This window comes from Notothenia coriiceps, unplaced genomic scaffold (assembly GCF_000735185.1).
Source record: "Notothenia coriiceps isolate Sejong01 unplaced genomic scaffold, NC01 NC01_scaffold00023586, whole genome shotgun sequence".
Lineage (NCBI taxonomy): Eukaryota > Metazoa > Chordata > Actinopteri > Perciformes > Nototheniidae > Notothenia > Notothenia coriiceps.
The window spans coordinates 106,774-133,379 of NW_011356287.1; the positions used below are offsets into that span (position 1 = coordinate 106,774).

At 43.8% G+C, this 26,606-nt stretch overlaps 3 protein-coding genes across 3 annotated transcripts in view; all 3 read left to right on the top strand.

The window, feature by feature from the left end:
• Positions 1 to 1,296, top strand: part of LOC104954654 (splicing factor U2AF 26 kDa subunit-like) — a 12,799-nt gene extending 11,503 nt beyond the window's left edge. The window contains exons 7-8 of the mRNA XM_010781823.1: positions 918 to 997; positions 1,103 to 1,296. Of these exons, the coding sequence (XP_010780125.1) occupies positions 918 to 997; positions 1,103 to 1,296 (274 nt within the window). The remainder of the gene's footprint in view (positions 1 to 917; positions 998 to 1,102) is intronic.
• Positions 1,297 to 1,844: 548 nt separating this feature from the next.
• Positions 1,845 to 9,817, top strand: LOC104954634 (cystathionine beta-synthase-like). Its single transcript, XM_010781790.1, has 15 exons — positions 1,845 to 1,966; positions 4,597 to 4,876; positions 5,243 to 5,349; positions 5,791 to 5,925; positions 6,059 to 6,138; positions 6,252 to 6,456; positions 6,598 to 6,689; positions 6,948 to 7,073; positions 7,158 to 7,242; positions 7,330 to 7,435; positions 7,668 to 7,745; positions 7,868 to 8,002; positions 8,127 to 8,235; positions 8,551 to 8,635; positions 9,061 to 9,817. Exons 2-15 carry the CDS (start codon positions 4,605 to 4,607, stop codon positions 9,192 to 9,194), a joined length of 1,749 nt encoding a protein of 582 aa, XP_010780092.1. The 5' UTR covers positions 1,845 to 1,966; positions 4,597 to 4,604; the 3' UTR covers positions 9,195 to 9,817.
• A 431-nt stretch (positions 9,818 to 10,248) lies between these two features.
• Positions 10,249 to 21,816, top strand: LOC104954635 (uncharacterized). The gene is made up of 10 exons (XM_010781791.1): positions 10,249 to 10,535; positions 12,493 to 12,638; positions 13,740 to 13,821; positions 13,934 to 14,069; positions 14,208 to 14,410; positions 14,517 to 14,653; positions 14,742 to 14,883; positions 14,969 to 15,250; positions 15,340 to 20,056; positions 20,708 to 21,816. The coding sequence occupies exons 1-10, from the start codon at positions 10,410 to 10,412 to the stop codon at positions 20,719 to 20,721; spliced, it is 5,985 nt and encodes a 1,994-aa protein (XP_010780093.1). The 5' UTR covers positions 10,249 to 10,409; the 3' UTR covers positions 20,722 to 21,816.
• Positions 21,817 to 26,606: the final 4,790 nt, after the last annotated feature.

Here is a 26,606-nt window from a genome sequence, read left to right on the forward strand (position 1 = left end):
GCTCTCCCACCTTTATGGATTTCTTACTTTCATCCAGCAGGAAACATGAGCCCAATCCCTTCTAAAGTCTGTAGAGAAAGTAACATCTCCAACGTGGAGAACCTTCTTGAGGCAGAAAACCTTGTTCCTATAGTTCATTTTCATCAAATATGCGTAACAGATGATAAAAGAAGTGAGTGCAAGGCAGGAAGGAGGAGAAACAACTGAAGGCCATGTTAAGATTAAACTAGCTTCTTTATGTAAATACAGTTTACTGTGGTGTCAATTTGTTTCCACATTCGCTGGCAGCAACCTTCTCATGTTCCCTCAGATATCCTACAAGTATCTTGTACTCCCTGTGTGCTAGTTTCCGCCGAGAGGAGGACGCAGAGAAAGCCGTCAATGGACCTGAACAATCGTTGGTTTTCCAACCCCAGGCCGTCCCTCACATCAGAGCTCGTCCCCCCGTCACCGGACTTCAGGGAAGCCTGCTGCCGCCAGCATGAGATGGGGGTGAAGACACTGAAGGAACTTGCCCCGCAGATTCAGAATAAAATACCCGCACACAACAACAAACAACAAACAACAATAATATTATCTGCCCTGCTCTTTTAATGTATATTCTCTGTGTGATTTATCATTTTTTTTTTAAATGCCAAAGATAAATGCTAATTTGCAGTGCGAGGAGCGAGCCGTCCCCTCCTTGTTTAGGAGTCAGTGTTCTTTTCCATTGAGCGGGGTTGTTTGCTCCGCCAAGCGATTAGCACGGACGTGCTGTGTGTGTGGGGGGGGGTGATAAAGATCAGATTCTCCTCTGGTGGGGCCTCGCATGTTGCTCAGATTTGTGTAAAACAAAACCTTTTCCTCTCATGAGCCGCGCTCCATTAAATATCCAGTGCGGTGAGCTTTAACCCTTCCTGGTGCTGGGTTTTCTGCAGGGAGTGGTACCAGAGGAGGCTTTCTGCAAACCTTCATCGCACCCTGAAACCCATATCGCGGGGAACTGTCGACGGGAGTTGTACGGCCCCGCCGCCAGGAAAAAGGGTAAAGACATTTTTAACATTCATACTTGGGGGTCAGAAAAAAAGGTTTGTGGATTAATTTGTCTTTTCCTGCCACCAAGGCCTTGAACCCTGGCTCGCGCCCAGGGAACGTCGCTGCGCCGATTCCAAGGACCCGGCGGCCGGACCGCGAGAGGCAGCGAGAAAGGCGAGGGAACGGCGAGAGCGCTCCGGACGATTCCTGAAAAGAGCCGAGACCCGCGCACACATGTCCACCCAAATCCCCCCCTCGTCCCTCTCTCATCCACAGCAGTGATGACAGCATTATTTTTCTTTATTGGTGAATTGTTGAAAGTGTTTTCTTTCTCTGTTTTCTTTTATTCCCTTTTTTAAGACAAGTTCATGTCGCTTTCTCAATAAAACAGATTTGTAATTCTGCACTTGCACCACTTGTTTATATGAACATGGCTTACCTTTTTTGAGTGTATAGGAAATGTTGCCAAGATATGAGTTAAAATAAGGTTTTAAAGTCATCTCAATGTGTTTCCAAATTCTAAACATTGCTTACTTTTATGCTAACTGTTTTTATTACACTGTGAATGACGCAATATTACCGACAGCCATTACATGAGAAGAGCTCAAGATGTCACATGCGTCCAGAGTACATGCAGTGTGTGTTTGGTCAATAAAAGGTAAACAGATGGTGTTGGTAACTTTAACACAGCGTTTTCCCAAACCCGTATTGGAAGTCTCTGCTCTGATTGGCTGAGCAGGCTAAACGGACGCCCTCGCTGCAGCCAATCAGAGAGCGCAGTTAAACTTTACCTACGTCCTCCCCGTTTGGTCCACGTGGTTCGTCACCAATATGGCTGTCTCCATCGGAAGTTGCTCACTCCTCATTGTTGTCCTTGATGATCGTCTAAGCCGGGGTTTCTTTGTGAATTTGTGTTTCTTTTAAAGCTTTTAGGGCCCATTTGAAGCACAAGGTGAGTGGGATTTAACGCGTAATACAAATATCAGAGAAAAGAAGTGTAAAAAACGAGGTACTGGTCACTGACTGAGAAAACCGGTTCTGATCAGGTTCTGATGCAACAGCGAACTACGTAACAGTAGCATGGTATTGCACTGTTTTACAGCTGATTTGATTTATAATTACGTTTCCCCGCACTATACTATACTCGATATATATATATTGTTAGATATTATATTTTACGGTTACGTCTACGTTTTTCATTTTCTGCTATCCTTCCAGGCAGTGCTGAATCTTGTAGCTTCTTTAATGTCCTCAATCATTTATATTTTGTATTAGCTGCAGTTTATTATGTACTATATTCACATTTCCATCAGATGCAACGGCTAATAGTGTTAAATGCAGCTACAACTAGCAATTCATGTGTACCTTATTTGATCGAATAAGCAGCTACTAATTCTATTTCCTTGTTTTGCCTTAATATATTTATTTTATATCGTAAAAAAGAGCAGGAAATACCCACATTTGAGCAGGTAAAACTACTACAATTATGGTATTTGGATTTAAAAACTCCTAAGTTACGGACAGCGATTGATTTGCACCTGATTCGATCGATTAACCGATTATTTTCTTTGTTTACAACAATAACGAATTCAAATTCCTTTATTTGTCCTTAACAGTTAAAAAACAAAATGTATATATTCTTTTTATCGGAAAAAGAGCCTAATTATTAACATTTTAGCAGGTGGAACTAATCCGGGCATTTTGATTTAAAATACACAATTTCGTTAACATTAATTGGTGTGGCTGTATTGCTTTCAACTCAATTAGTTGCAATGGCCATTCAACTCGTTCCCTGACTCATTGAATCACAGTCACATTATACTGACCATGTGATTTCAGGTTTACATGCCTGCTGTTTTACATTGTTTCTTTACCCCATGCATTCCTGCTGGCCCACAATGTTTTATGGCTGAATGAATATCTATAGTGTGCTCTTCTATTGACCAGCTGATACAACGTGGCTGGCAGGGCAGTTATGTGACTTTTTAAATAGCCCTACATCATAAAGGGGCTGCGTACAGCTTTGAGAGCACAGCACATACCGAGGGAGATTAGAAATGCCACAATTAAAGCAGATAACCAAGTCTGATACAATGTTTTTTTTCGGGTTTAAAGCTGCCAAGTTAAGATCAGGTGATTTTTGCACTGGTTTTCCTTCAGCCTGGTAGGTATTTGATTATTGGCTTAAGTGTGGCTTATTAACAAAAAATGAAGTTCCTGCTCTGTAAATCCTCTTGGTAAATCTTTATTCCGTTGTGCTGCATGTGCTCTTTCACGGAGGATCACGTTGCCCCAGTCGAACCGCGCAAAACCACCAGAGACCACCTACTCTTTCCAACATTAACCACTGATACTGTGGACGGTAGAACCACAGCAGTGTGGCTTTTAGTGGCTGCAGAGATCTGATATCAAGAATGAAAGTCACACATACACAGGAAAGGGGGAGTAGCACCTTAGATTGCTCTCTGTCCTTTTGTGGATAGATAGCAATGCTGGAAAGTTACCAAATACAATTGAGTAGTTACTACAATGTAGTTCGCTTGGAAAAAAGGTGCTTTACAATTTAGTATTAGTATCATTAATCAACTGCTTCCCCTGTGCACTATTAGTTTCTTTCCATAGTTTACCTAACATGGGGTTTACTAGAGCGTCACTAACTCTAAAGCAATATATATCAGGGCTGTTTTCTCTGGCATGCAGAGATGTTTGCTTTAGCAGACGTCGTTTCACTGTGTGGCGGACGTCATCTGAACTATTTAACAGCTGGCCTCGGTGTTTGCACTGTGTGTTAGTGAAGGTTCATCTGTTGCCTTTCCGATGTGTTGAAACCTGATGGATGCATTCATTAAGAAAACAGATATGCCAACCTGTATAGGGGCGTACAGAGGTGGAAGAAGAACTTGGTTTGTTTACTTAAGTAAAAGCAGAAATGAACATTACCAAAAGAGGTCATACTCTGCTCATTGACCGGTTTCATATGACTGATGTAATATTACCAAAAGTTTGTTCAGCCCGTAGCCGGAAGCCTTTTCTTCCCTTTACTGACAAAGCTATAATGAAAGCTAAACTGGTCCGACTCATTTGTTTGCTTATCGTGATTTTTTAAAAGTTTTTTCGAAATTCTGGAGGACAAAAAGGTAAGAAGATGATAGTTAAGCATGATGGAGCTTTTATTTTTGGCAACGCTGGAATGACTCAGCGTTTAAGGGAAGGAAGAAAGAAAGGAGTGGTTTGGTGTTTGCTTTCCACTGCTTTCATGAGCCATGAGAAGTAGGCTTAATGGGACAAACAAGCAAACCGTGATTTAGTTTAAAGAATCCGCTAAGTAACTAAAATATTCCTCAAGGCTTTGTGTACACGCCCTCTTTCAGCAAACAAAACTTTGAATACAATTTAGCATAATAGGGCCCCTTTAAATTACATTTTTACTTTGAGTACTTTGAAGCCGTAGTTATTCTACTTTTACTTAAGGAAAGGATCAGAGTACTTCCTCACTCTCTACAGTCCCTTGCACTGCCCCTGAACATTTAAAAACGCCACAGATTTATCATCGCACATCCTCATTTCCTCTCTTCTACCCAGACTAAGCCATGCCATCAGTTCCTTCAACCAAGGAGGCCCCCATGAAGAGCCCGGTGGTGTGCCCCCACGCCGCTAAGCTGCTCAGCCACACCAACGGAGAAGGGAAACTCCGGGAGGGCTCCATCCCGCTGAACGGCATCGACACGGAGCACAACAAGGAGCACATCAACACCAAGAATGCGGTGGCTGAGAGGAAGTGGATCAGGCCTGACCTCCCCAGCCGCTGCACGTGGACCCTGGGGGCCTCGAGAGACGAGTCCCCTCATGCACAGGTTCCCAGGTCGGTGAGGTGTCGTGAAACAAATTAAAAATGAAAATGTTCCTGTCACCACTTTACTGGACTTCCCCATCTGCAGCTAAAGCACTCTTAACTGTGTTCTTATATCTTCATATGTTCTTATTCACCAGTGCATATATTGTGATTTACACATTTTTAAATATATGTCTTCGTACTGATGGATTTTACTTTTATGAATTTGTTTATTCCATTTGAAACCAGTTCTACCAAACTCATGGGGCGTGCCCTTGGCAAATAACACACAGCACAAAGTGTTGTTATCTCCTGCAGCAGTAAATAATAAAGCAACAAGTGGAGTTAGATTTCAGCGGTGTGCATATTATTGTAAAAACACTGTTTCTTCCTCAGATCCGTGGCTCCTGCCATTCTCCCGAACATCCTGCACCGGATCGGCGACACCCCCCTGGTGCGCATCAACAAGATCCCCAAAGCCTTTGGACTCAAATGTGAATTATGTAAGTCACGCAGCTCTCAAGCCCCGACACGCTCTCACTTCAGACTCAAGGTGTGGCTGTTAGCACTTTATGATACATTGTAAACAGGCGGGCGCTGCAGTGAGACAGGTTACTGTAGTTCAGGAGTATTTTTAAATATAACGGGTCAGGGCAGTTAAGTTCGGTTGTATCTCTTCAGGTTTTTCTGCATCAACTGCACCGCCTTCGCACAAAGTGCAACATTATATTTGTTTTGTACTTTTGTTTGTTTTATAATTCCTAGTGTGAGGGGACAGCAGATGGAAAATAACTTTAAGCAAACATCTTGCATAAAGCATTTCTTCTTATTTTGAGATATTATAATAATAAAAATAATGGCTATTTTTTATATATATTTGTATTGTATTTAACAGAATGCAGTATGCTACATTACATGATTTTTCTGTTGTGTATTTTGTGCAGTGGCCAAGTGTGAGTACTTCAATGCGGGGGGGAGTGTGAAGGACCGGATCAGCCTGCGGATGGTGGAGGACGCGGAGAGGGCGGGGCTCCTCAAACCTGGAGACACCATCATCGAGCCCACCTCTGGAAACACTGGTGATTAACTGCATGTGTTGCTATGGGGGGTTAAGGTGTTGCTATGGGGGGTTACGCTCACAGGAGTCTGTGGTATGTTAATTGCAGTGTTGTAAAACTTTAGGTTTATGTGTTTTTTTTCTCTTTCTTCAAGGTATTGGGTTGGCCCTGGCTGCAGCTGTGAAAGGATACCGCTGCATCATCGTCATGCCGGAGAAGATGAGCATGGAGAAGGTGAGCCCTGTCGATTCAAACGGCCCAGTTTTGCTTCATTTTCACTTTACCTTCTGTTTTTTATAAATACTTGTATGTTTTTTGCACATTTTAACTTTTCTCCTCTTTGATAGGTTGATGTCTTGAGAGCTCTCGGAGCGGAGATCGTCCGCACGCCCACCAGCGCTCGCTTCGACTCGCCGGAATCTCACGTGGGCGTCGCCTGGCGTCTTAAAAACGAGATCCCCGACTCTCACATCCTGGACCAGTACCGCAACGCGAGCAACCCTCTGGCTCACTACGACACCACGGCCGAGGAGATCCTGGAGCAGTGCGGCGGTACGAGCATATCTTATCCATATCTTATCAATATACAAACCATAATATGAATTCAATAATGATTGCAAATTTCATTAATGACAAAAAAAGCCTTTTATTTGTATTTCATAACTGATTTGGACCTAACCCCACTCCTCACAGGTAAACTGGACATGCTGGTGGCAAGCGCCGGCACGGGGGGGACGATCACTGGCATCGCCCGCAAACTGAAAGAAAGATGCCCCAACATCAAGGTGAGTGTCATTACACTCACTAGTTCTGTGTGGGAGTGAACACAGGGACTTGAACCTTTGCAGACCATTTACTGTATGCCTGTATAACACACTACAGGAAAGAGAAACAGCATAAAGCAGAATAGGGCCTCTTTAATCAATCTCATATAAACAATATCCCCACAGACATAAATGTTGCAGAAACAAGTCTCTTTTTGGGCTTGAAAGAAAACAATATCTGTCTCTAATACATGTTATCCTTAATTACGTTATGTGCAGATTGTTGGCGTTGATCCAGAAGGCTCCATCCTGGCCGAGCCCGAGCAGCTCAACAAAACCGATAAGACCCAGTACGAGGTGGAGGGCATCGGGTACGACTTCATCCCCACCGTGCTCGACAGATCAGTGAGTTCCCCTTTATTATTACCTCCTTTTTTCTTATGTGTGCCTGACTTTCACCAACACTTAACATGATCTCTGTGACTTCAGGTCATTGATACGTGGTACAAGTCGGACGACGAGGAGTCCTTCAACATGTCCCGCATGCTGATGAGAGAGGAGGGCCTGCTGTGCGGTGAGCTCAGGTTTCCTGCTGACTTAGACTCCAGGCGTGTGGGTGAAGGAACAAGGTCGACTCACATTTAGCTGTTTTCTGTATCAGGTGGCAGCTCTGGGACGGCCATGGCTGCGGCTGTGAATATGGCCAAGGATCTGAAGGAGGGCCAGCGCTGTGTGGTCATCCTGCCAGACTCCGTCCGCAACTACATGTAAGGAAAACATTTTTACGTAGTTAAAGCAGCTACAGATAGTTTTTTCCACACGAAAACTCCTCTAACAAATACTTGATCAGCTTTTATAATTAATTATATAAGAGAGCTTCTCAGAAAAACATTATAATAATAATATTGATGTTAGATGATGGTCCCACAATACATACCATTTTGGGTTTTTTCTCTAGGTTAGCTATCGCATATAAAAGTGAGTTTTTCCTCCTTCAAGGTCCAAGTTCCTGAGTGACAAGTGGATGGTGCAGAAGGGCTTCCTGAGTGAGGAGGACCTCATGGTGAAAAAACCCTGGTATGTGTAACACACACTTCTGACACTTACACGTTTTGTTCAGCAGGATAGTCTCCACGTAGTAACACCAATATGATTTTTGAAGTAAAAATCTAAAGTTAGGTTACATATGTGCTCCTCAGGTGGTGGAACCTGAGGCTGCAGGGTTTGAATCTGTCCGCCCCGCTCACCGTGCTGCCCACCGTCACCTGTCAGAGGACTATCAAAATCCTGAAGGAGAAGGGCTTCGACCAGGCGCCCGTGGTGGACGAGGCTGGGTGAGTGTCCTGAAAGAGAAAGTAGATACCGGTCGCACTGACATACCGTATGCCTGCATCCCCTTTTGGTACATTGTGTTTAATCCGAATACTGACGTTTGAACGTGTGTGTGTGTGTGCGCAGGTTAATCCTGGGCATGGTGACACTAGGGAACATGTTAGCCTGTATCCTGGCGGGGAAGATCAAGGTGTCGGACCCCGTCAGCAAAGTGCTCTACAAGCAGTTCAAACAGGTGAGCTTTTTTAATTTTTTTGTTTAATTTTATATTTTCCAAGCGACTGGTCGTTTTGTTATAAACTAAGTAATTTACATTTCTTCAACAAAAAATAAAAACAGAAAAAGATAGAAAGAAAAATCTGTATAACTATCATTATAGTTTATATTTGGGTGAGCAAATATTAACTGGGACTTAAATCAGTGAAATAACCAGATTTGAATGTCATTTTGTCAAATGTATCACTGATCAAATACATTGTACGCCATTGTGCATAATTTGCTTAATTGATTATCTTAATATTGATGTTATTTATTATTTGTTTTATTTTAGATCCGTTTGAATGATAATTTGGGGAAGTTATCCCGCATTCTGGAGACTGACCACTTTGCCCTGGTGGTACATGAACAGATCCAATGTAAGTATAACACACACACACACACACACACACACACACACACACACACACACACACACACATACACATACACACACACACACACACACTTCTTTCATTCATACTGTATACTGTCATTAACCTAACCTGCAGGTGCATTTTTCTTCATCCAAAAAGCTGATAAAATGTATTTGTGTAACTGTGGCTCCCTCTGGTGGCAGTATACAAAAACACAAGTTGAGAAATCCCTCCATATGTTTGAGAAAAATAAAGAGCTTTTCGCACATTAAAGCACAGTAGTCACAGTAGAGGCACACACTTCAAATATGAACCTTAGAATGAGTATAATAGGACCCCTTTAAAAGAGTAAGCGAATGGTTAATTGATCATTTTGTTATCTCTATCCTACTCATCACGGCTCTCTCTTCCATCCTTTTCTCCCTCAGACTTGACGGACGGCTCTCCCAGCCTGAAGCAGATGGTTTTCGGAGTGGTGACCGCCGTCGACCTGCTAGCCTTCGTCACAGGGCGGGAAAGGAGGGAGAGATCCATGTCGGAGTCCACCGACGAGCTGAACTGAACCAAAATGCTCTAGCTTTTTTAACACCAACAAAGAAGATATAATAATAATCTTGTGAAATTATTTGATTGAGGTTAGTTCTCAAAAAAAAACTGATCCTTTTTTGTATTTCAGAAAATGAGTCTTAAGGAATAATAAACAAAACATGTTGCGCATGTATGTATAGGGTTACTTATGATTTTAAATGCTCGATTATTATATTTACTTTTAGTGCTAAAAGCGAATCTTTAGTATGTTTTTAAGAACGCTTTTAGTTTTGTATCAGGGTCTTAAAAAAGGCATCTGCGTTCCACTTTTATTTTTATTTGTCAACATGTTTCACTGTCAATCAAACATCAGATACAAGACATAGACATGTATAAAATCTAATTGATCAGATAAAGAAGTAGATAGCTGCTGTATATTAGCATATTATCTTCCCAGTGCTGCTCTTTTTATGTGCCCAAAAAAGAGAGTTAAATCTATTGGTGATTTGGTGTGCTTTCTTCTTTCAACACAGCGCCTGTGATGCAACTGTAAAGTTAAAGTATCTAATCTTTGATATGTCTGAGATAAATGTTTTTTATTTCATTTTTCCTTAATGAATGTGTATGATTAAATAAAGCTTTTACGGTATTATCTGACTGTTTGAAAATTATTTCTAGAGTTTTCGCTAAAATTGCTGTTATTTAGAAACAAATCAACATTAAACTTATTTAATTGAGTTTATTTTATTAATTTCCCGTGTTGCATAACTTCAGACCCAATAATATCCTCAAAATCAAACAATAAAATTAATGTTGAAGTTGCTTTATTTTAACAGGTCACTAACAAAATATGCTCTAGTTAAGGTGACTCGGGTGATATACAAGTTTACAAAAAGTACCTGAACGCAACCTGGAATGACTAATATCTTCGTAATTAAATGTTCCTCATTTATACAACAAGACGTAAACGCAAATATTAACACTCATTAACGCGCTGTGTTTGTGTCTGCCATGTGGTTTGTGGCGCATGTTATAGTGAACACTTACTACCGTATAGGCGGGACTCCATTCGATGCTACCTGTGTTTAATTGCAGAGGTAAGTCCCCGCCCAGACGAGCTCTTCTCCGGTGCACGCTGGATTAGTAAAGGTGCGAACCCCTTTACGTTGGCAGTATCCAATCAGCGCCGTCTGTGGCGATGTATGTGTTGTGTTGAAGCTGCTGCTACGAGCAAGACTACACAGGCAGTATGGCGGAGGAGGGCAGTGGGTGCGAGTTAGAGGGGCTAGAAAAACAATTAGAGAGTTTGTTGGGCCGCTACTCAAGTGAAGAATTGCAGGCCGACAGTAAGCCTTTCTGCTCCGACTTTTGCGAGGTAAGGAGCCGTGGCTGAAGTTGTTGACAGGCTTGTTGACAGAGATAATGGCATATATGTTAGCCGACTCCCCTCCCCCAGAACTGGCCGCTACACAGCTACCATTAGCAGCTAGGGTTGTTAGCATCTAGCAAACGAGTCGTATTGGCTTCAAAAACAAATATATCACATTAACATATCGTAAACATTATCACTGACATCCCAGCCTCAGATTTAAAGACATCATCGAATCGTCTGAGTCACCAAATCAATAAAATATTGACGCGTGTTTACAGTACAGTTAGCTAGCTAACACGGCTAATCGCTTTAGCCAGTTAGCCCACAATTTGCCAAAAGTTAGATTAGTTAGTCTGCTGAATGTTTACCAAACTGCCGAGTGGATAACTTTTTTGCACGTTTACAACAAGTTTGGTTATTAATTAGCCAGGGAGTAATTTAGTGGACGTACACTCACCTATAACTTAATGTTGTTTTGCAATTAGCAACCCTTAGTTGTCATGCATTTGCCTGGAAGACCAACTTTGACTAGGCTTAATTATCCGTCTTAACCAACATGGCGTGTAAATGTACCTTTGCCGTTTTAAATGACATAATTCCTGCAATCGAACATGTCCTCTTACGTTGACATGTTTGTTATGCATTAATCTAAATGCATAGATACAGTAAGTACACTTAGTGCATTTAAATGTCTTGTATTGTTGTTAAATATTCACTAAAGAGTCTTAAACGGGGTTTTAGCATTACCACCAAGAGTGAAAAAGGGTGTTTTGTTTTCCTGTTGACAAATCCAGGAAATGTGTTGCTTCTGAGCTATTAGCATGCATTTAAACTTTAAATTCTCTGTATGAAAACACAAATTATGAAGCCGTATACAACACGTTTGGTTATCAGTTAGCTAGTGAGGAATTTCTCTGAGTAAACCAACCTCTATCTTAATGTTGTTATGCAATTAGCAGCCTTAGTTATGATGCATTTGCCTCCAAGACCAACTTTTATTATGGCTTTATTATCTTAATAAGCAAAAACACATGTAAAAGTTTGCATTATTACATGAAATAATTCCTGTGATCACAAGATGTGCTCATACTTTGACATTTTAATAATGTGGTCAAATCCGAGATAATATTTTGCCATTAGCCATTAGTGTGCCACTTAAACCTTACATTCAAGGTCTATCTCTGATGATAACACAAGTTATAAAGCTGCCACCAAAAAGAACAACGATTTGAACTGAGTCCATCGAGCCAAACCAAAGCTTGTGCTACAGTTTTATATTGTATATATTGGAGAAAAGCCTGAGGACAGCATAGTGACAGTTCACAGCATTCAAGTGGTGCGCAAGTCTGATGACCTAGATCTCCACCGTTAGAGGGCAATATAAGCACATTGTATTAAGGATTGGACAGTTTGATTGTTAGTATTATGTAAGGTGCACTAAAATATTCCTTTTTGGTTGGGCACTTTAGTATAAATGTGTTTATAAAGGACAGCTGCTGAAATAGCTGTTAGTCAACATGCCGTACCAAATGTGTTTTTAATTTGAGGTTTATATTAAAAGATGTGACTCATCCATACAGATTCATTACCATACATTAGTGGATGTAGAGGTCTCTTTTCTCCTGTGTTTCCATATAATGTACCAAACCAAGGTATTGGTTGTAGGGCTGCACGGCCTTAAAATATCTTATTTTGGTTTACCCACAGTTTTATCCACAAACAGAATTGATTGACCATTTTATGGAATGGAGAAAATCAGGGTGTTTCAATATTTAAAGGCGGAAGACAGCATTGGATGACATTGACAGTGCATACGTGCCTCTCGTCTTGATCTTGTTGCATCACCAATGTACCACCAACTGCTGTTAAACATCTAATATCGCAGACTATACATGATAAACTGTACACGCTGTTAACTGTCCTTGTGTTCTTGTCTCTGTTTTGTCTCTTCTCCGTGCAGCTGGTGGAGCAGCATGCCTCTGGCTGGCAGGTGCCGCTGCCTCAGCTCAGGATCCTTGAGACAGCTCTCCGCTACTTCGCCCGAGCCTCCACCTTCTTCACGTCAAACTGTGATCATGTTCTTCACACACTCAGCAGTCTGGCTTTGTAAGTGCACACAGCCCCTGCTCTAAAGACTTAACACAGATTGTACATACTGCTTTGAAAGGTTATTTTTTATTTGAAATCTATCTTTCTTGCTCATCACTAATGCTAGCTTTGCAAATTCACTGTGTTGACAATGGCATTGTTAGATTGCTGCCTGGACAACAACATATCCAAGACCCTTTGAGATTCCCTTTAAAAAGAAAGTGTTTATTTGTGTTGTGTTCTGGTTCCTGGTTTGTTCAGTTTTGCTTGGCTCACAATTTAACTGATGTCAAATTGTGAATGAATGAAACTCTTTAATACCCCTCACTGAGTTAGCCTTGCACAATGTGTCCTTGGAAAAGCAAACATTAAACATCACGCACCCTGTGTTGTTATCCAAGCCTATCTGCGTTCATGTAGACGGTACAGCTGGGCATACATGGTAGTACATGCTTGTGTGTATGTCATACTGGCTAGCTAACGGCCTCTGCTCTGCACTGTTATCATTCATCAATGATGGTGCTGTTCCTTAGCGCGGAGCCCACCCCTCCAAGCTCTGTTAGCTCCGTTGCTGTTGGTTGCACAGTTTGTGCTGCCAGCTCAGCCATCGCCATGTTGAGGATTTCCCTCAATCACAAACATGCTGTGATTCTGTATAAAACACCTTAGAATCCTTTAAAATTCACAGACAGAGAGAAAACATTTAAAATCAACTACAGAGAACAATGACAACATTTAACGACACAAGTAAAACCTTTGTTTTTATATATTTGTCAACTACATTTAAAGCCTTATATATTTGTGCACACTGCACAGGTATTGGCAACATCAACAGCAGAAAATAAACAAAACGGTTCATATATAGAACATTTAGTAAAGACATTGAATGTTGATTGGGTTCATTGGCTCAAGCAACTCATTTGTAAGCCAGGAAACATGCCCGGCATGCTGCCAGCTGTTGACCTCACTCCATCCTTCAGGGTTTCTATAAGCTTCATAATTAACTGCATTCCTCTGCCTTTCTATCCGTCAGTGTTTTTACAGCAACGTCAAGATTAGAATGTCTGTTTGAATCAGGGTTGGTAAAAGGAAGCCACATCATTTTTGATTTCCCCACAGGAGTGTTTTTGAGTTGCTGCTGTTCTTTGACCAGAAGGACTTCCATCAGGAGCCTCTGAAACACTTCACTGTTACGTTCCAGGTGAGCATGGAGTGCAGATCTCTGTTTATTCTTAGCGTCTCAAAACGGTTCAGAACTATACATCCATTGTTAAAATGCTCCCAAAATAAAAATGTTGCTCATGCTCTTTCAGGAATGTCACTTGTCCCTTGCGAGGCATCAGAATGTACACTTACTTCAGGTGGAGCGATCGGTTCGGAGCGGCGGGCCTTGGGCCGGCCCAGCTTTACAGGCAATCCTCAGTGACTCCAGCTTACCTCAGAGTGAAGGTAGGTCCCCTCCCCTGTTATATAGGTTTTTGTTCATTGCCGATGTTCTCAATAGTTGTTCCTTGTGTTTGTCCTGCTATTTTCTGAAGCCATATCAAAGTAAACTAAACCCTTATCTGTCTCTTGACTGTTCCTCAGTGGATGTGTGCGTCAGCTCTGAGCTGCCGGTGTTCTTCGAGCTGCGGGTGCGTTACCTCTTGTCCTGTGAGCGCGTCAGTGAAGCGTTGGCACTGGCTAAGTGTTGTTCTCGGCATCCCACCGCAGGACAACACCTGTTCTTCCTCCAGGTCTACCTCACCTGGCTTTTCAAAACCTCGCAGCATGACCGCCTACATAAAGAGGTGGGTGGAGTGACTGTAATGCGTTAAATGTGTTTCTTTGAAGTTTGAAATGTGCATGAGAGTCTTAGGCTTTAACTAATGCTCACATTTTAATCAATTCTTTTAGCTGGCTGACTTTAACGGTAAAGATGCAATTCACATGATCTGCAGTTTGGAGTGTGAGGAAAAGGATGAGGTGCTCCTCGCTCTCAGCAGAGTCTTTCTTTCCCAGCAGCTACGAAGAGGAGACATGTGCTACTTGTGGTAAGCAAATCTAAATCTGATCGCGTGACGCCAATTGAGGGCCCCTATTCAAACCAGCGTTAACACTTTCTATCTCTATTCCTCGCAGTGATCTCGTCTTCGTGTGGAGTAAACTTCATAATCGATTGAATACATCCAAGCAAGTTCTACTTGAGGAGAGTCATCAGCTGCTGTTGTCTGCCAGCAATGTCAACTCAATCTTCCCGTTCATCAGAGCCGTGCTGCAAGAGGTGACAGACATTAATCCGCTGTGTATATTCTTTAATTAGATACCATTTCCATATTGATGTTAAACCTCTGTTTGTCTGTCACCAGCTGGGTGAAGATGGTCTCCAGTTCTGCGTGGAGCTCTGTGCTAACGCGCTGGGTTCTTGCCGTCCCTGCGATGTCAAAACAAAGTCCCTCATCTACAAAACCATCGCCGGCCTGCTACCCAATGACCTGGAGGTTTCCCGGGCCTGTGCTCTTCTGGTCTTCTTCCTCGAACGCACCGTTGACACCTACAAGATGGTGTACCTTCTTTACATGCATCCTGATCAGGACTACCACGTGGAGCACAGCCCCATCAGAAACCACATTCGCTTTGAAACCCTGCAGGTAGAACACTTTTTAAACAAGTCCTCACAGAAAAGGCAGAGTTTCTGTTCAGCTGACGGTCTAACATTTCATTTTCCATCTCTCCGCAGGTCTTGAAGAAGGACCTGTGTTTTGACCCAGAGTTTTGGAACCTCATTGCTCTGCGGTCCAATTGTTTGAAGCTGCTGAGCGACAAGGTGGTTAGCAGTGCTCTCGAGGAGATCATGGAGGACAAATGGATCCTGAGCTATTGCACCAAAGATCCTGCTTCTCGATCGAGAAAATCAGTATGTCAGAAAGGAAGTAAGGGCACAGGAGCCAAAAAACGGCACCACAAAGAGGATACTGACACGGCATCTAAGAGAATAAAGGGCACTGGCAAAACACGGCTAAATGACCACACTGTAAAGAAGAAGGGGAACCAAGGGTCGCCATCATCGGAGCCTTTGAGGCGGTCATTTTGGCAGCTAGACAGACTGCAGGACAATGTAGCCGCAGAGTATGGAGAACTTAGACGGGCTACACGGCTCTCAGAGAAAAACCCAGGGAAACGGAGGATTAGAAAACCCAAGTGGCTTCTGGAAGACTCGGGAACTCACGGAGGAAATAATGTTCCTAGGATTAAAAAGCATGGGTTGAAACATCAAAAGCACTCCGTCGTTAGGAGGTCTGAATCGGGTGACCTCAAGAACAATTCCAAACACAAACTCTCTCATTTAAAGGACAAGAAAAACAACAGCAAGCAGAAAAAAGGGTTTCCGTTGGACTCTGTTAAACCATCCGCTGCTCCACAAGTAGTTCTTGAGCTTTCGCTACCAGACAACGAGCTGATGGGAACGTTTACTGAGGACTCGTTCAACAGACAAAGAGGTTTCCCTCAAATGCTTTTTTACAGACCTACAATGAAGGTTCCTGCCTCGTCGCAACCTGTGAAGCCTGTACACGGCAAAGAGGTGGTTCTCAGAGCACGGGATTCAGCCATGTTTCTACAGCAGTTGCACTGTTATGCTCGGCGGAAGAAAGGTAGAGGCAGCGCTGTGAATATTCAAGGCTCGGTGTCCACCATCACACGCTCTTCTGTGCAGGGAAGTCCCCCAAAAGACCCGCAGAGAGAGCTCAGTGAGAAGCCTGCCGCTGACGTTAAACCTGGAAACACCTCGCTGACACCGGCAAAAGTTGCCAAATCCCCGGTTTCGGAAAAAGTCCTCCAAGCTCCAACTTCAAAAGCAGTCCCACGAAAGATATTCTCAGGAAGAGAACTCTCCAAAAAGTCTGCTGCTGAGATGAAAGTTAACAATGTTTCTACAGCAGCGGAAACTGAAGTTACCGAAGTCCCAATGTTGGATAAGGTCCTGCAAGCTCAAACGATATCTTCAGAGAAAGAGCTCTGTGAAGAGTCTGCAGTCGAGATGAAAGTCACGATAGCATCGACGGCGTCTGAAGTGACTCAACCTCTAGGTTTGGAAAAAGGCTGTAAGGCTGAAAATATAAAAGACGCTTCCAAAACAACTCCACCTGAGGTCTCGCAGACGCTAGTTACTGATAAAATCCCTCCAGTCTCAAATACAGCCACGGTTTCAATCATTGGAGCTGCTGATCCAACGCCCTCGGAGTCCCTGGAAGTGAAACCAGAGCTGGAGTTACTCTCTCCTCAGGCGGAAACGAGCAAAACTCCCGTGGCCCAAGCTGACACCACAGAGATGCTCCCCACTGTCGACAACAGCATTTGCGTCGTGGATATTGCAGATGTTTCCCTCTCAAAAGCACCTGTGCCTGGTGAAAATGATACACATGGAGGATCAATGGTCACACCTGCTGATAAAGACAGTTTAAAGGACATATCTGCTCTGACGTTAGTAACAGAAGTGGTGAGTGAACTTGCACCTGAGGCCCTGGCTCGAGACCTGGAGAATCACAAACAGCCAGCTCCACAGGACAGCTCCTCTACGGAGTTGGTGGTGAAAAGGAAATCTAAAGTTTCTCGTAAGTTCCTCAAGACCTCCAGCAGCTCTGAGCTCTCCGACGTGAAGGAAGAGGGATTTCCCTTTATTGATCTGGAAACACTTGATGAAAGCGAACTACCAGAAACAGAGGAATCAAAGCTGGAGTTCTGTTGTACCTTCTGCAACAAGACCTTCAAGGGGAGTGTTGTCATAGCACACGCCATGTTCCACTATCGCAGGGACGAGTGCATGTTCTGCGGGACGATGTTCAAAGACGACCTCCTGGCCATGATGCACCTGTCCGACCACATAGAGAAGCTGAAGAGGAGCAAAGAGTCGGCCGCTCAAGTGAACTCCGTCTCTACAACCAAAAACGTCTCCACAATTAAGACCTCTTCCAAAGCCAAGACCACGCGCATGTCTTCACGGCGCCGCAGTAGTGAGAGACAAAGGAGATCCATAGACTCTTCTCAATCAATAAGCTTTCCACATTCAACCCCGTCCAGATCCAGAGAGTTGAGATCCAAGTCAGTGGACGGTGGATCTTTACATGAAAAGAAAGAAAACGCTTCAAAGCACCTTAACAGTAAAAGCCCTGTTCAGAAGATAAATGGGTATATTATATTCAAAAAGGAAGAGCTTGGTCGACCGAAGAAGGACGTGGGAGCTAAGCCAAAAAAACAGGAGACTTCTCCAGAAAGAACAAATGATAAAGCCGAGAGTCCCAGGTTACAAGAAAACCAAGACTCCACAAAAGAAAGTAGGAAAATCGTTGAGGAGAAAAATGTGGAGGAAAAAGAGAGACTATGCTGTCCGGTGAAAGGGTGCGCTTGGTTTACAGACCAGTCAAAAAAACGTGTTGCGCTCCTTTACCACGCTCTCGAAGATCACAACGGCGAGGAGAAAGTTTTACACCTGGCCTTCCGTATAGGAGATGGCAAATGTAGCAGCTGCATGAGGGTCATGTGGAGTTTTGAACATTTTCAGCACCACGTGGAAAGACACCGGCTCGCTCCTCGGCATCCTTGCCTCCATCAGGGATGTGCGGCCAGGTTCAAAACTGGGATAGAAATGCGACGTCACACCAGGAAGCACAGTCCGCTGCAGGCAGTGTGTTGCCTCCCTGGCTGCTCGCAACTGTTTATCTGTCTCTGGGCTCTGAATCTTCATGAGAGAGAGCACTACGCTTCCAAATCCACTAAAGCAGACAAGAACACCAATGAGCAAACGGGAGACAAACACAATAACACTCTGCACGGGAAGAAACAGCCAAATCATAAGCCAAAAACTGCTGCAAATAAATCTGTGAGTGTGAGATCTGCTCGTAAATTAAGAGGAGACGCCACACATAATTCGTCAACAGAAAAACCAGCCGAGTCTGTTCAGAAAGATGAGTTGAAAGAGAAAAAGGAGACCAAGGACTCGCACGTATTGAAGAATCTCTCTAACAAGGACACTTGCACACAGCCTGCTGGCCCTAATCTCAGATTAAGGCGCATGTTGAGAAAAGTAAAAAACACAACCAGAAGTCACAGAGTCATCTCATCTGCGTTAAAACACAATATCAAAGTGAGGCACAAGTTCAAGAAGAAGGAGGTCAACGTCGACACAAAAGGTCCGAAAAGAAGAGGGCGTCCTCCGAAGGCAAAGGTGGCTGTGCATGATGAGAACACGACGGATGCTCCAAACAGTCAAACTGTGGTGGAAACGACTAAAGCAGAGAAGATCGAGTCAAAAGAAGAAGAAAAGAGTTTGCACGTCCAGGATGTTGCACGAATTACAGAAACATCAATCAACGAATCAAAGTCTAAGATGAACAAGCAGATGAAGAAGAATCATGTTAAACAAAACAAAATCTCTACAGCTATTGTGGCAGTCAACGGTTTGAGTCAAGAAATCAGCACCACCTCTGCAGACAAAGTGCGGAATAAAGTAAAGAAACGCGGCGCTGCCACAGGAAACGGTGGCCTAACTGCTCCTAAGCTTAAGGTTACGGAAACAAAAGCCAATGCAAAGATTGTCCGGAAGAAGACTCCTGTCAAAGAACCAACGTCTGCCTCCACAAGTCCTGCCACGTCGATCTCCTCTAACTCTGTGCCTGCTAACGGTTTGAATCTCATCACCGCACCACCCAACACCTCAGGAGAGAAAACACAGACGGTAGGAAAGTCAAGGAAACCACAAAAGAGAAAAGAGGGAAAGCAGGACCAAATTCGTAAAAAAGTTGATAAGAAAACGCCCAAGGGTGTGAGCAAAGCATCTCTGTTAAAGAAGTCCAAATCTGCAGAGAAACAGGCTAGCACATTAGCAGAGAGCGCTACTGGTGTGGGAGATACAGAAACACAGAAGGGAACAACGGAGGAAAACTCCATTCACCCCAACACAGCAAATAAGGAGCGCAAGAATGTACAAGAGGAAGGTGACTCAGAGATTGCCAAGAAAACGTGCCAAGATCAGAGTGGTGCCTCAGCGACTGAGGAGCCTGTGAACACTGAGGAGAAGGAGGTGAAAGCTCTAAAGGAAGAGGTCACACAGAGCTCTCTACCCAGCAGCCCTGGTTACATTCTACTGAAGAACGGACAAGCAGCAAAGGAAGTGAAACAGGAAGTTCTTCCAGGGTACGGTAGGAGGCCGTATGTGCGTCCCCCACCGACTGCATACCTGGATGAGAAGTACATCACCATGCCGAAGCGGAGGAAGGAGCTGCCGTTCTCTCAGTTGCCTCAGAAGAGCCCCCCCCCTCTGCAGACCTGCGCTGCAGCGTCTCCGCAGAGACAACGCTGCGCCAACTGCTTCGTGACCTTCAACAGCGCCGAGGATCTGCAGGGTCACCTCAAGCTGAAGAAGTGCTCCAACCTCTTTGGATTCGACTCCGACGACGAGGGTGAGTCATGAAATAGATATTACAGAATAAATCTGACATATTTTAATTGTTCCTCAGCGGGGACATCTCTGGCGTTACAGCAGACAATACACGTTTAAATAATGGCATTACTCACTTTTTTTCTGCCATAGTTATTATGATTATATCGTGAATTTACGACGCCCTTAATGAGGACTGTATAGTCAGGGGTGCACACAACTTTCTCAGTGAGGTACTCCGATGAGTAACTGGAGTCAGTGTTTGGTACTCCAACTTCTGGCTCCCCTCAAAGTTCCATGTCGGTGGGGGGCGGGGGGGCGGTGGTGCAGAGCTTCGTGACCACAGAGCGTGTGAACGTTGTGATCAGCTGTTTTAGCGCAGTGCTGCTGTACAGACCGACGTTAACAGCAGCCCTGTCTCTGCACACGGAAACCGACTCTGTCGTCCGGTGATCTAACCGCCTTCTGGAAAAGCCTCACAAGTACGTCGGTACGCAAATACGCTTTGTGACACAAGTGACGGTACGCATTTCAGATTGTTGCCGCGTACCTGCGTACCACTTATGTGCACCCCTGTGTATAGTGACTCTTAACAGATGATATGTGTGTCATGGTAATAAAGTACCACATTATTGGGTAGCTGTGTCATAATTCTCTTTTGTTCCCGTTTCAGTCCACATTTTTTAACGTCTTTTTAAAGAAGTCAGAGTGACTTTTGGAGGGATAACAAAGATGAGGACCCGCACGAATCAAACCTCTCCGGATGACCTACTCCCCGATGTTGGCAAGGACTCGTGCATCTGGAAGACCTGAAGGGTTGTCCCGACGTTCCCTGCAGCATGTGCCTGTAACACAAGGCCCGGGAGCGGCCGTGGGAAAACCGCTCGATAAAAGACAACTGGACTGAAAGCCAGTCAGACCGTTAGCAGTACAGCGAAGTGCCTGCTCTGGATCCGCCGTGCTGTTTCCAGCTGCTTCCTGGAGATTAATGTGGCTTAAAAAGACTTCTGAAAGCTGTGAAACAAAAACTGACGTTGAGACTGCTCCTTCTATCATCACCATTCATATTTTTCACAAGCCATATAATGTTTGCTTTTTGCACTGTTCTCATAATATTCTTTCTGCTTAAACTGTCAACAAATCTTATTTTAACACCCTATATTTTTCCTAATCTTTGAACATTTGTAAAATTGCTGTATGGAAAATGTATACTTATTGTTTAAATACTTCACACATCCCTATGGGGTTAAGTCTAAGCTAGTCTTCACCAGTAGGGGGGAGTGTGCACCAAGAATCATAATAACACTTTTTTTGTTGCAAAACACAACATATTATATTATTTGCAACTGAAGGATTTTACATACTAAGCTGCTCCACGGTATTTCACTGGACGGACTTCCTGTCATCAAGCTATATTTTTTTAGCAATAACATAATGTGCCAGTGTCGCTCTAACATCTGAAAATGTTCTGTGTTTTATTCACTGTGAGTGGAGCAGCTAACATTCTGGTTTATATTATATTTCCTCAACTAGCCATAGATGTTATCTTTACTGTTTATAAACACTTTTTCTCTTTTTACGGGGAATGTTTGTGCAAACCACAGTTTTACCGTTTTTAAATATCAGCAGCAGCAGGAAGTCATATTTATTTATGTTTTATTTTCTATCTTTTGTAAATATTTGAAGAGTTTCAATGGCTTATTATATAAGGGGGTATTGGATCTGGGTTTATATTTTGTTCTTCAGGTAAAAAAATAAAACTGATTTCAAATTGCAACTATTCGGCTGGCTTTCACACCGTGTGTCTCCATCTGAGGAATGAGCAGTTTGCGCCAACATCTTGAAATAAAAGGTTTTGATGCCCTGGCGACAGATAAGACAGCGGTATTTGACAGTGTGCTGTTGAGTAAGAACATTAAGTTATGTGGATCACTCAAAAGACAATTCCTCAACATTGAAAACCTTTGGCTTTAATGTTTGATGAATTACTTCAAAAAGTCTGCACAACTCCGGTTTGTTGGAGGACATAACATCCAAATGTTTAAATTGTAATCACATTTTCCTTATTTAAAAGGAGCTGACCCTACCAGAGGAGCTTCATGGACACTTCAGGGTAATTTCAAAGGAAATAAATCCCCCTTTGTCATTGTCAGTGATATAACATCGTGATTCCACAGATTGAATGTGTTTCAGCTAGCCGAGTAATTATGTAACGATGCAGACAGAAAGGAGATCTCTTAGTTTACCATGTGACTCAATGTTTGTTGTGGTAGACGCAGACAGGAAGAGAGAGAATGCCGAAGAGGAAGAAACAGGAAACCGCAGGAAGAGTCAAGTTCCCACCCACCGGTGTGTGTGTTTTGTCTAAGCTAAACCCTGCTAAGACCAAAGAAATAACAGTTAAAGCAACTTTTGAGGTGAAAAGTAGCATACTCTTGCTCTTACAAATTATTGTTGACTTCCTGGGCAGTAAAACACTTGTTTCTTCATTTCAATAATTAAGATGTTTCACTGTTCTTTATCATCCATGACGCACAAGCTCATAAAGATTGACCTTGTTCCGGATAAAATGACCTTTTAAACAGCATAATATTCGAATTATATGTAAAAAGTATTCACAACAAAACTGAAAATATGAAGGCCCTTTAAGTTAGCATGGTATGGCTGTAGCACATGGTGGCTAATGTTAGCTAGTGTAACATACTGAGATTAGTTGATGTAGCAACAGTGGCGTTTTCTCCTGGAGGCCAAGGGAAGCCAGGCTTCCCCTGTTTTTCGGATTGTTGTTAGCATTTTAAGAAAGAAATAAAAATACTTCGTTTAGTTTCGGAAATTCTTTGTCGTGTGTTGCTGCCGGCCCGTCTCTCCAGCGCCCCTCTAGATGTTATGGTGAAACACTAGATTGCACTCTCTGTTGCGAGAGGACGCCAGCCGAAATTTGCTTCCCTTGGTGAAAAAAATGGAGGGATTGACCAATCAGATGAGGCCCACGTCATGCCCCTGCCAACCTGTGATTGGTCAGGGCCATGCCAAGGGAAGCCAGAGGCAGCTGGCTTCCCTTGCCTCACAATCCAATCAAATCGCATCAATTTAGTGGTGCAGTGACGCGTCCCAAAAAGCGAAAGTAAGCTGCGCCCGGTTTCCCTCGACAAAAAAGCAATGGGATTTCTCCATAGGATTTTGGAAAATAGCTCGAAAAAAGGTCAGTGGAAAACAAACCTGTTAGGTAAATGCACGTTTTGTTCAGTCGGATAATATCCACATGTCTACCCTACTTTTATAATTTTCGAATCATAAATCTAATNAACACCAAAACGTGGCGCGTGTGCATTGGTACCCGATTGGTCGACACTTTCCTTCACAAGCGAGGCATTAGATTGTGATGTGTTATGAGAACGCAAATATATACATGAGATAAAAATTCATGAAATAACCATAAAAGGAGAAAAAAAGAAGTGCCTGTGGGACGTCAGGCGCGCTGGGTGTCAACTCTTGGCAACGTAATAGGACTGGGGTGGGTGGGGAATTGGTTTTAGGACAAGAGAGAAGAGGAGAACATGCTGACGCAGTGCATGAGGTGCCTCCACAAAAGTCAGAGAACCGACACCCTAAACATCCGGCCGGTCTGGCGCATGGGCTCGCCGGGGACCCATTAGACCGCCCATTTCAGCACGCCGGGACCGGAGGTTGTGGGGGGGGGGAGCCGACTCTGGGGCCTTGCGCTGGGAAGCGGGGTTGTCTGTAGGCCGTCCATTGGGGGTCTTTATTATGGGAGTGATGGTTGGTCTTCTCAGTGAGGTTTACAAAGATGCTTTTACTTTGTAGTCAAGGTGGACCTAGAACTTAAATCGGATTGGAGTGTGTTACCGACACCGAGACATGCCGAGTTCAGACACTTTTACCCTATGTGGGTGCTTTTGGGACTTTCACTATTTAGGGGGACATGCGAGATTTTTTGTTTGGGTACGGGGAATAGAGGTTGTTTCTTTTAGTGTGCGTTGTCAAACGTAGGGCTACAAATAACTCAATGTCTTGTTTGAAAGGATTACTTTAACAGATTTCGTTGTGTCAATGAAACTCATCCGGCGCTCTTCGTGGCTAGCATCAGGTTCTCTGAAGAGAAAAGAGGTTAACGTTACCGTTAATGAAGATAATGAGAGTGAGTCGGAGGCATCTACAAGCCAGTTTGTTTATATATGTACTTATCTTTACGGTTAACATATGAGGTGGTCCGCGAAAATCCTTGATAATAAATAGTGGTCCGCATAAACAAAACGTTTGAGAACCAATGAAATATTGGACTGTTTATGAACAGCTGAGTTATTGTGTTGGAGTATCAGACGTATTTTTATTGTCTGCAGATGCATGTGTGTGTGCGTGTGTGCGTGTGTGTGTGTGTGTGTGTGTGTGTGTGTGTGTGTGTGTGTGTGTGTGTGTGTGTGTGTGTGTGTGTGTGTGTGTGTGTGTGTGCGTGCATGTGTGTGTGTGACAGATTCTATTTTCCAACCCAGGCCACCCTGAAGCTTTTTTCAGACACCGCTCCTCATCACTCACTCAAACAGCCTCCAGCCAGTCGCTAATAACAAAACAACAGAACCAAACCAAATCAGTGAGAGCAGCACTGCATCACTGCGCACCTAGCTTTTTTTAACACCATGGGTTACCAGGATTTTATACAGCACAATGTATAGAGAGGAGAATCAGTTCTGTTTTCCAAGCAATCCTACAGGAGGAGACTGGACTGTATGCACAGAATATATCTAAGTGAATAACATTGTCTGTAGAGAATTAAAAACAACAGCCAAAATACTGATAACTGTGAGCAAAAACCACAAGTGTGTGGGATATTTGTCCAACCAGGTGAAGAAAATGTTCATTTTGATGTTTTATTGATTGAGTAAACTTTCAATCTGCCATTGAAATTGTAATTAACGTCTGCTGCCTCCAGCAAAGTGCATACTTGTCAGAGCTCGATGAAGAAAATGAAGCAAATCTGTAGACAGAGCTGCAGGGCAAGCAAATGTAAAACACAGTGACTGCTGACGGTAGTCTTGGCATTTATTCTTATAATACCTATGCAAATGTCAGACAGTGACTACATATATAAAATAGTAGCACTGAGTTATAAAACACACACTTTGAGGGCATAACAACAGATATGTGTGCTTAGGCCACATGCTGCAACATCTAATCAAGACCAGTAAAAATCTCAAAATGCTAGAAGCAATTATTACATGGACAACATGCTGTAATGATTGAGATTTGTTTCCCCGCTGTTTTACATTACGAATTTGATGCATGATGAAGGGCCATGACTAAAACCTGACATCTCTAATTAACTCAATGCTAACAGTGTGCAGTATTTCATTTTCCTACACTGCTCCAACAGATGTGAAATTATTCTTATTCTCCCAGTCTGTGATTTTTCCCGAAAGTGTGTTATGTAGCACCCTCTGTTGATAAAAATGGCCAATATGAAGTCAGATTGAAAAAATTGCCAGTGGGTAATATTTACCTTATAGAAAATGCAGTGTTCTATTTCGTATATGGCTTCGCCCTCTAAGGCTATCGCTATTGGGTAATCCCCCTGCGCACCCGCGCAGCACTGAAACACTTGTAGTCCACGTCCGCCCGCAAGGTGGGCCCCACCCTCGGGCTCCCTTCCGGTATAAATAGGAAGGAGGCCCGACAATCTGCTCCCTCTTTTCTTCAGCACACCGTTACTGAAGCACAAGAGACACTTCAATTCCAAGTAAACATGAGTAACAATTGTGTGAGAGATTGTCCCTCATGTGGCTCTGGGTTCATAATGAGTTATGACCAGCACACAGTATGCGAATCCTACCTGGGGTCAGAGCACGCGTACGCGGCTCTTAACCAGCAGGTAGCATGCACACACTGTGCCCGTCTCCCCTCACGTTTCCCGGCCATCAGGAGGTTCTAGGAGGGGGCGGCGGCGAACACGAGGACCCTGAAGGCTCCGGTGGCCACATTTGTTCCCCTCACCAAGGTGGAGGGGTTCACAGATGCTGGTTTCCCAGCCACCCCTTCTCTGGAGCCAAGCCAGACGGCGTTTTTTGGGGTAAGATAGGCCAACATAATCGGCCTACGAGTACGTTGAGCTCCCCCAGAGACCAGTATGTCGCCTGCCAGGCCGACCGGGTGCACCAGTGTGCCTTTTAGGCGGCGGCGAATAATATCGCGCTGCACTCCAACTCGGTGGTGACGCTGGTAGAGCGGTCCACCACCTTGGCCGCTGACGAGGCAGAGGAAATCAGCAAGGCGGCCAGCACGGCGCTCACTCTGTGCGCGTCTGTCGCTGTCTCCCAGGCAAGGATTTCCGCGTGGGTGACACAGATCCAGCGCCACCTCTGGCTGCAGGGGTCTGTTACGGAGACGGCCAGAGTGCTACTGTGCTACTGGACGCTCCTATCAGCTCGGATGGGCTGTTCGGACCCCAGTTCCACGCCATGATGGCGTGGAACTGGGGTCCGAACAGCCCATCCGAGCTGATAGGAGCGTCCAGTAGCACAGTAGCACTCTGGCCGTCTCCGTAACAGACCCCTGCAGCC

What these genes read in the sequence shown, in the direction of transcription:
- LOC104954634 (XM_010781790.1), top strand. Translation starts at nt 4,605, where the DNA reads ATGCCATCAGTTCCTTCAACCAAGGAGGCCCCCATGAAGAGCCCGGTG. An exon ending in AAAGATGCCCCAACATCAAG is followed by an intron (nt 6,690 to 6,947) that starts GTGAGTGTCATT and finishes CGTTATGTGCAG; the next exon opens with ATTGTTGGCGTTGATCCAGA. An exon ending in AGAGGAGGGCCTGCTGTGCG is followed by an intron (nt 7,243 to 7,329) that starts GTGAGCTCAGGT and finishes TTTCTGTATCAG; the next exon opens with GTGGCAGCTCTGGGACGGCC.
- LOC104954635 (XM_010781791.1), top strand. Translation starts at nt 10,410, where the DNA reads ATGGCGGAGGAGGGCAGTGGGTGCGAGTTAGAGGGGCTAGAAAAACAA. An exon ending in ACACTCAGCAGTCTGGCTTT is followed by an intron (nt 12,639 to 13,739) that starts GTAAGTGCACAC and finishes ATTTCCCCACAG; the next exon opens with GAGTGTTTTTGAGTTGCTGC. An exon ending in ACTTCACTGTTACGTTCCAG is followed by an intron (nt 13,822 to 13,933) that starts GTGAGCATGGAG and finishes ATGCTCTTTCAG; the next exon opens with GAATGTCACTTGTCCCTTGC.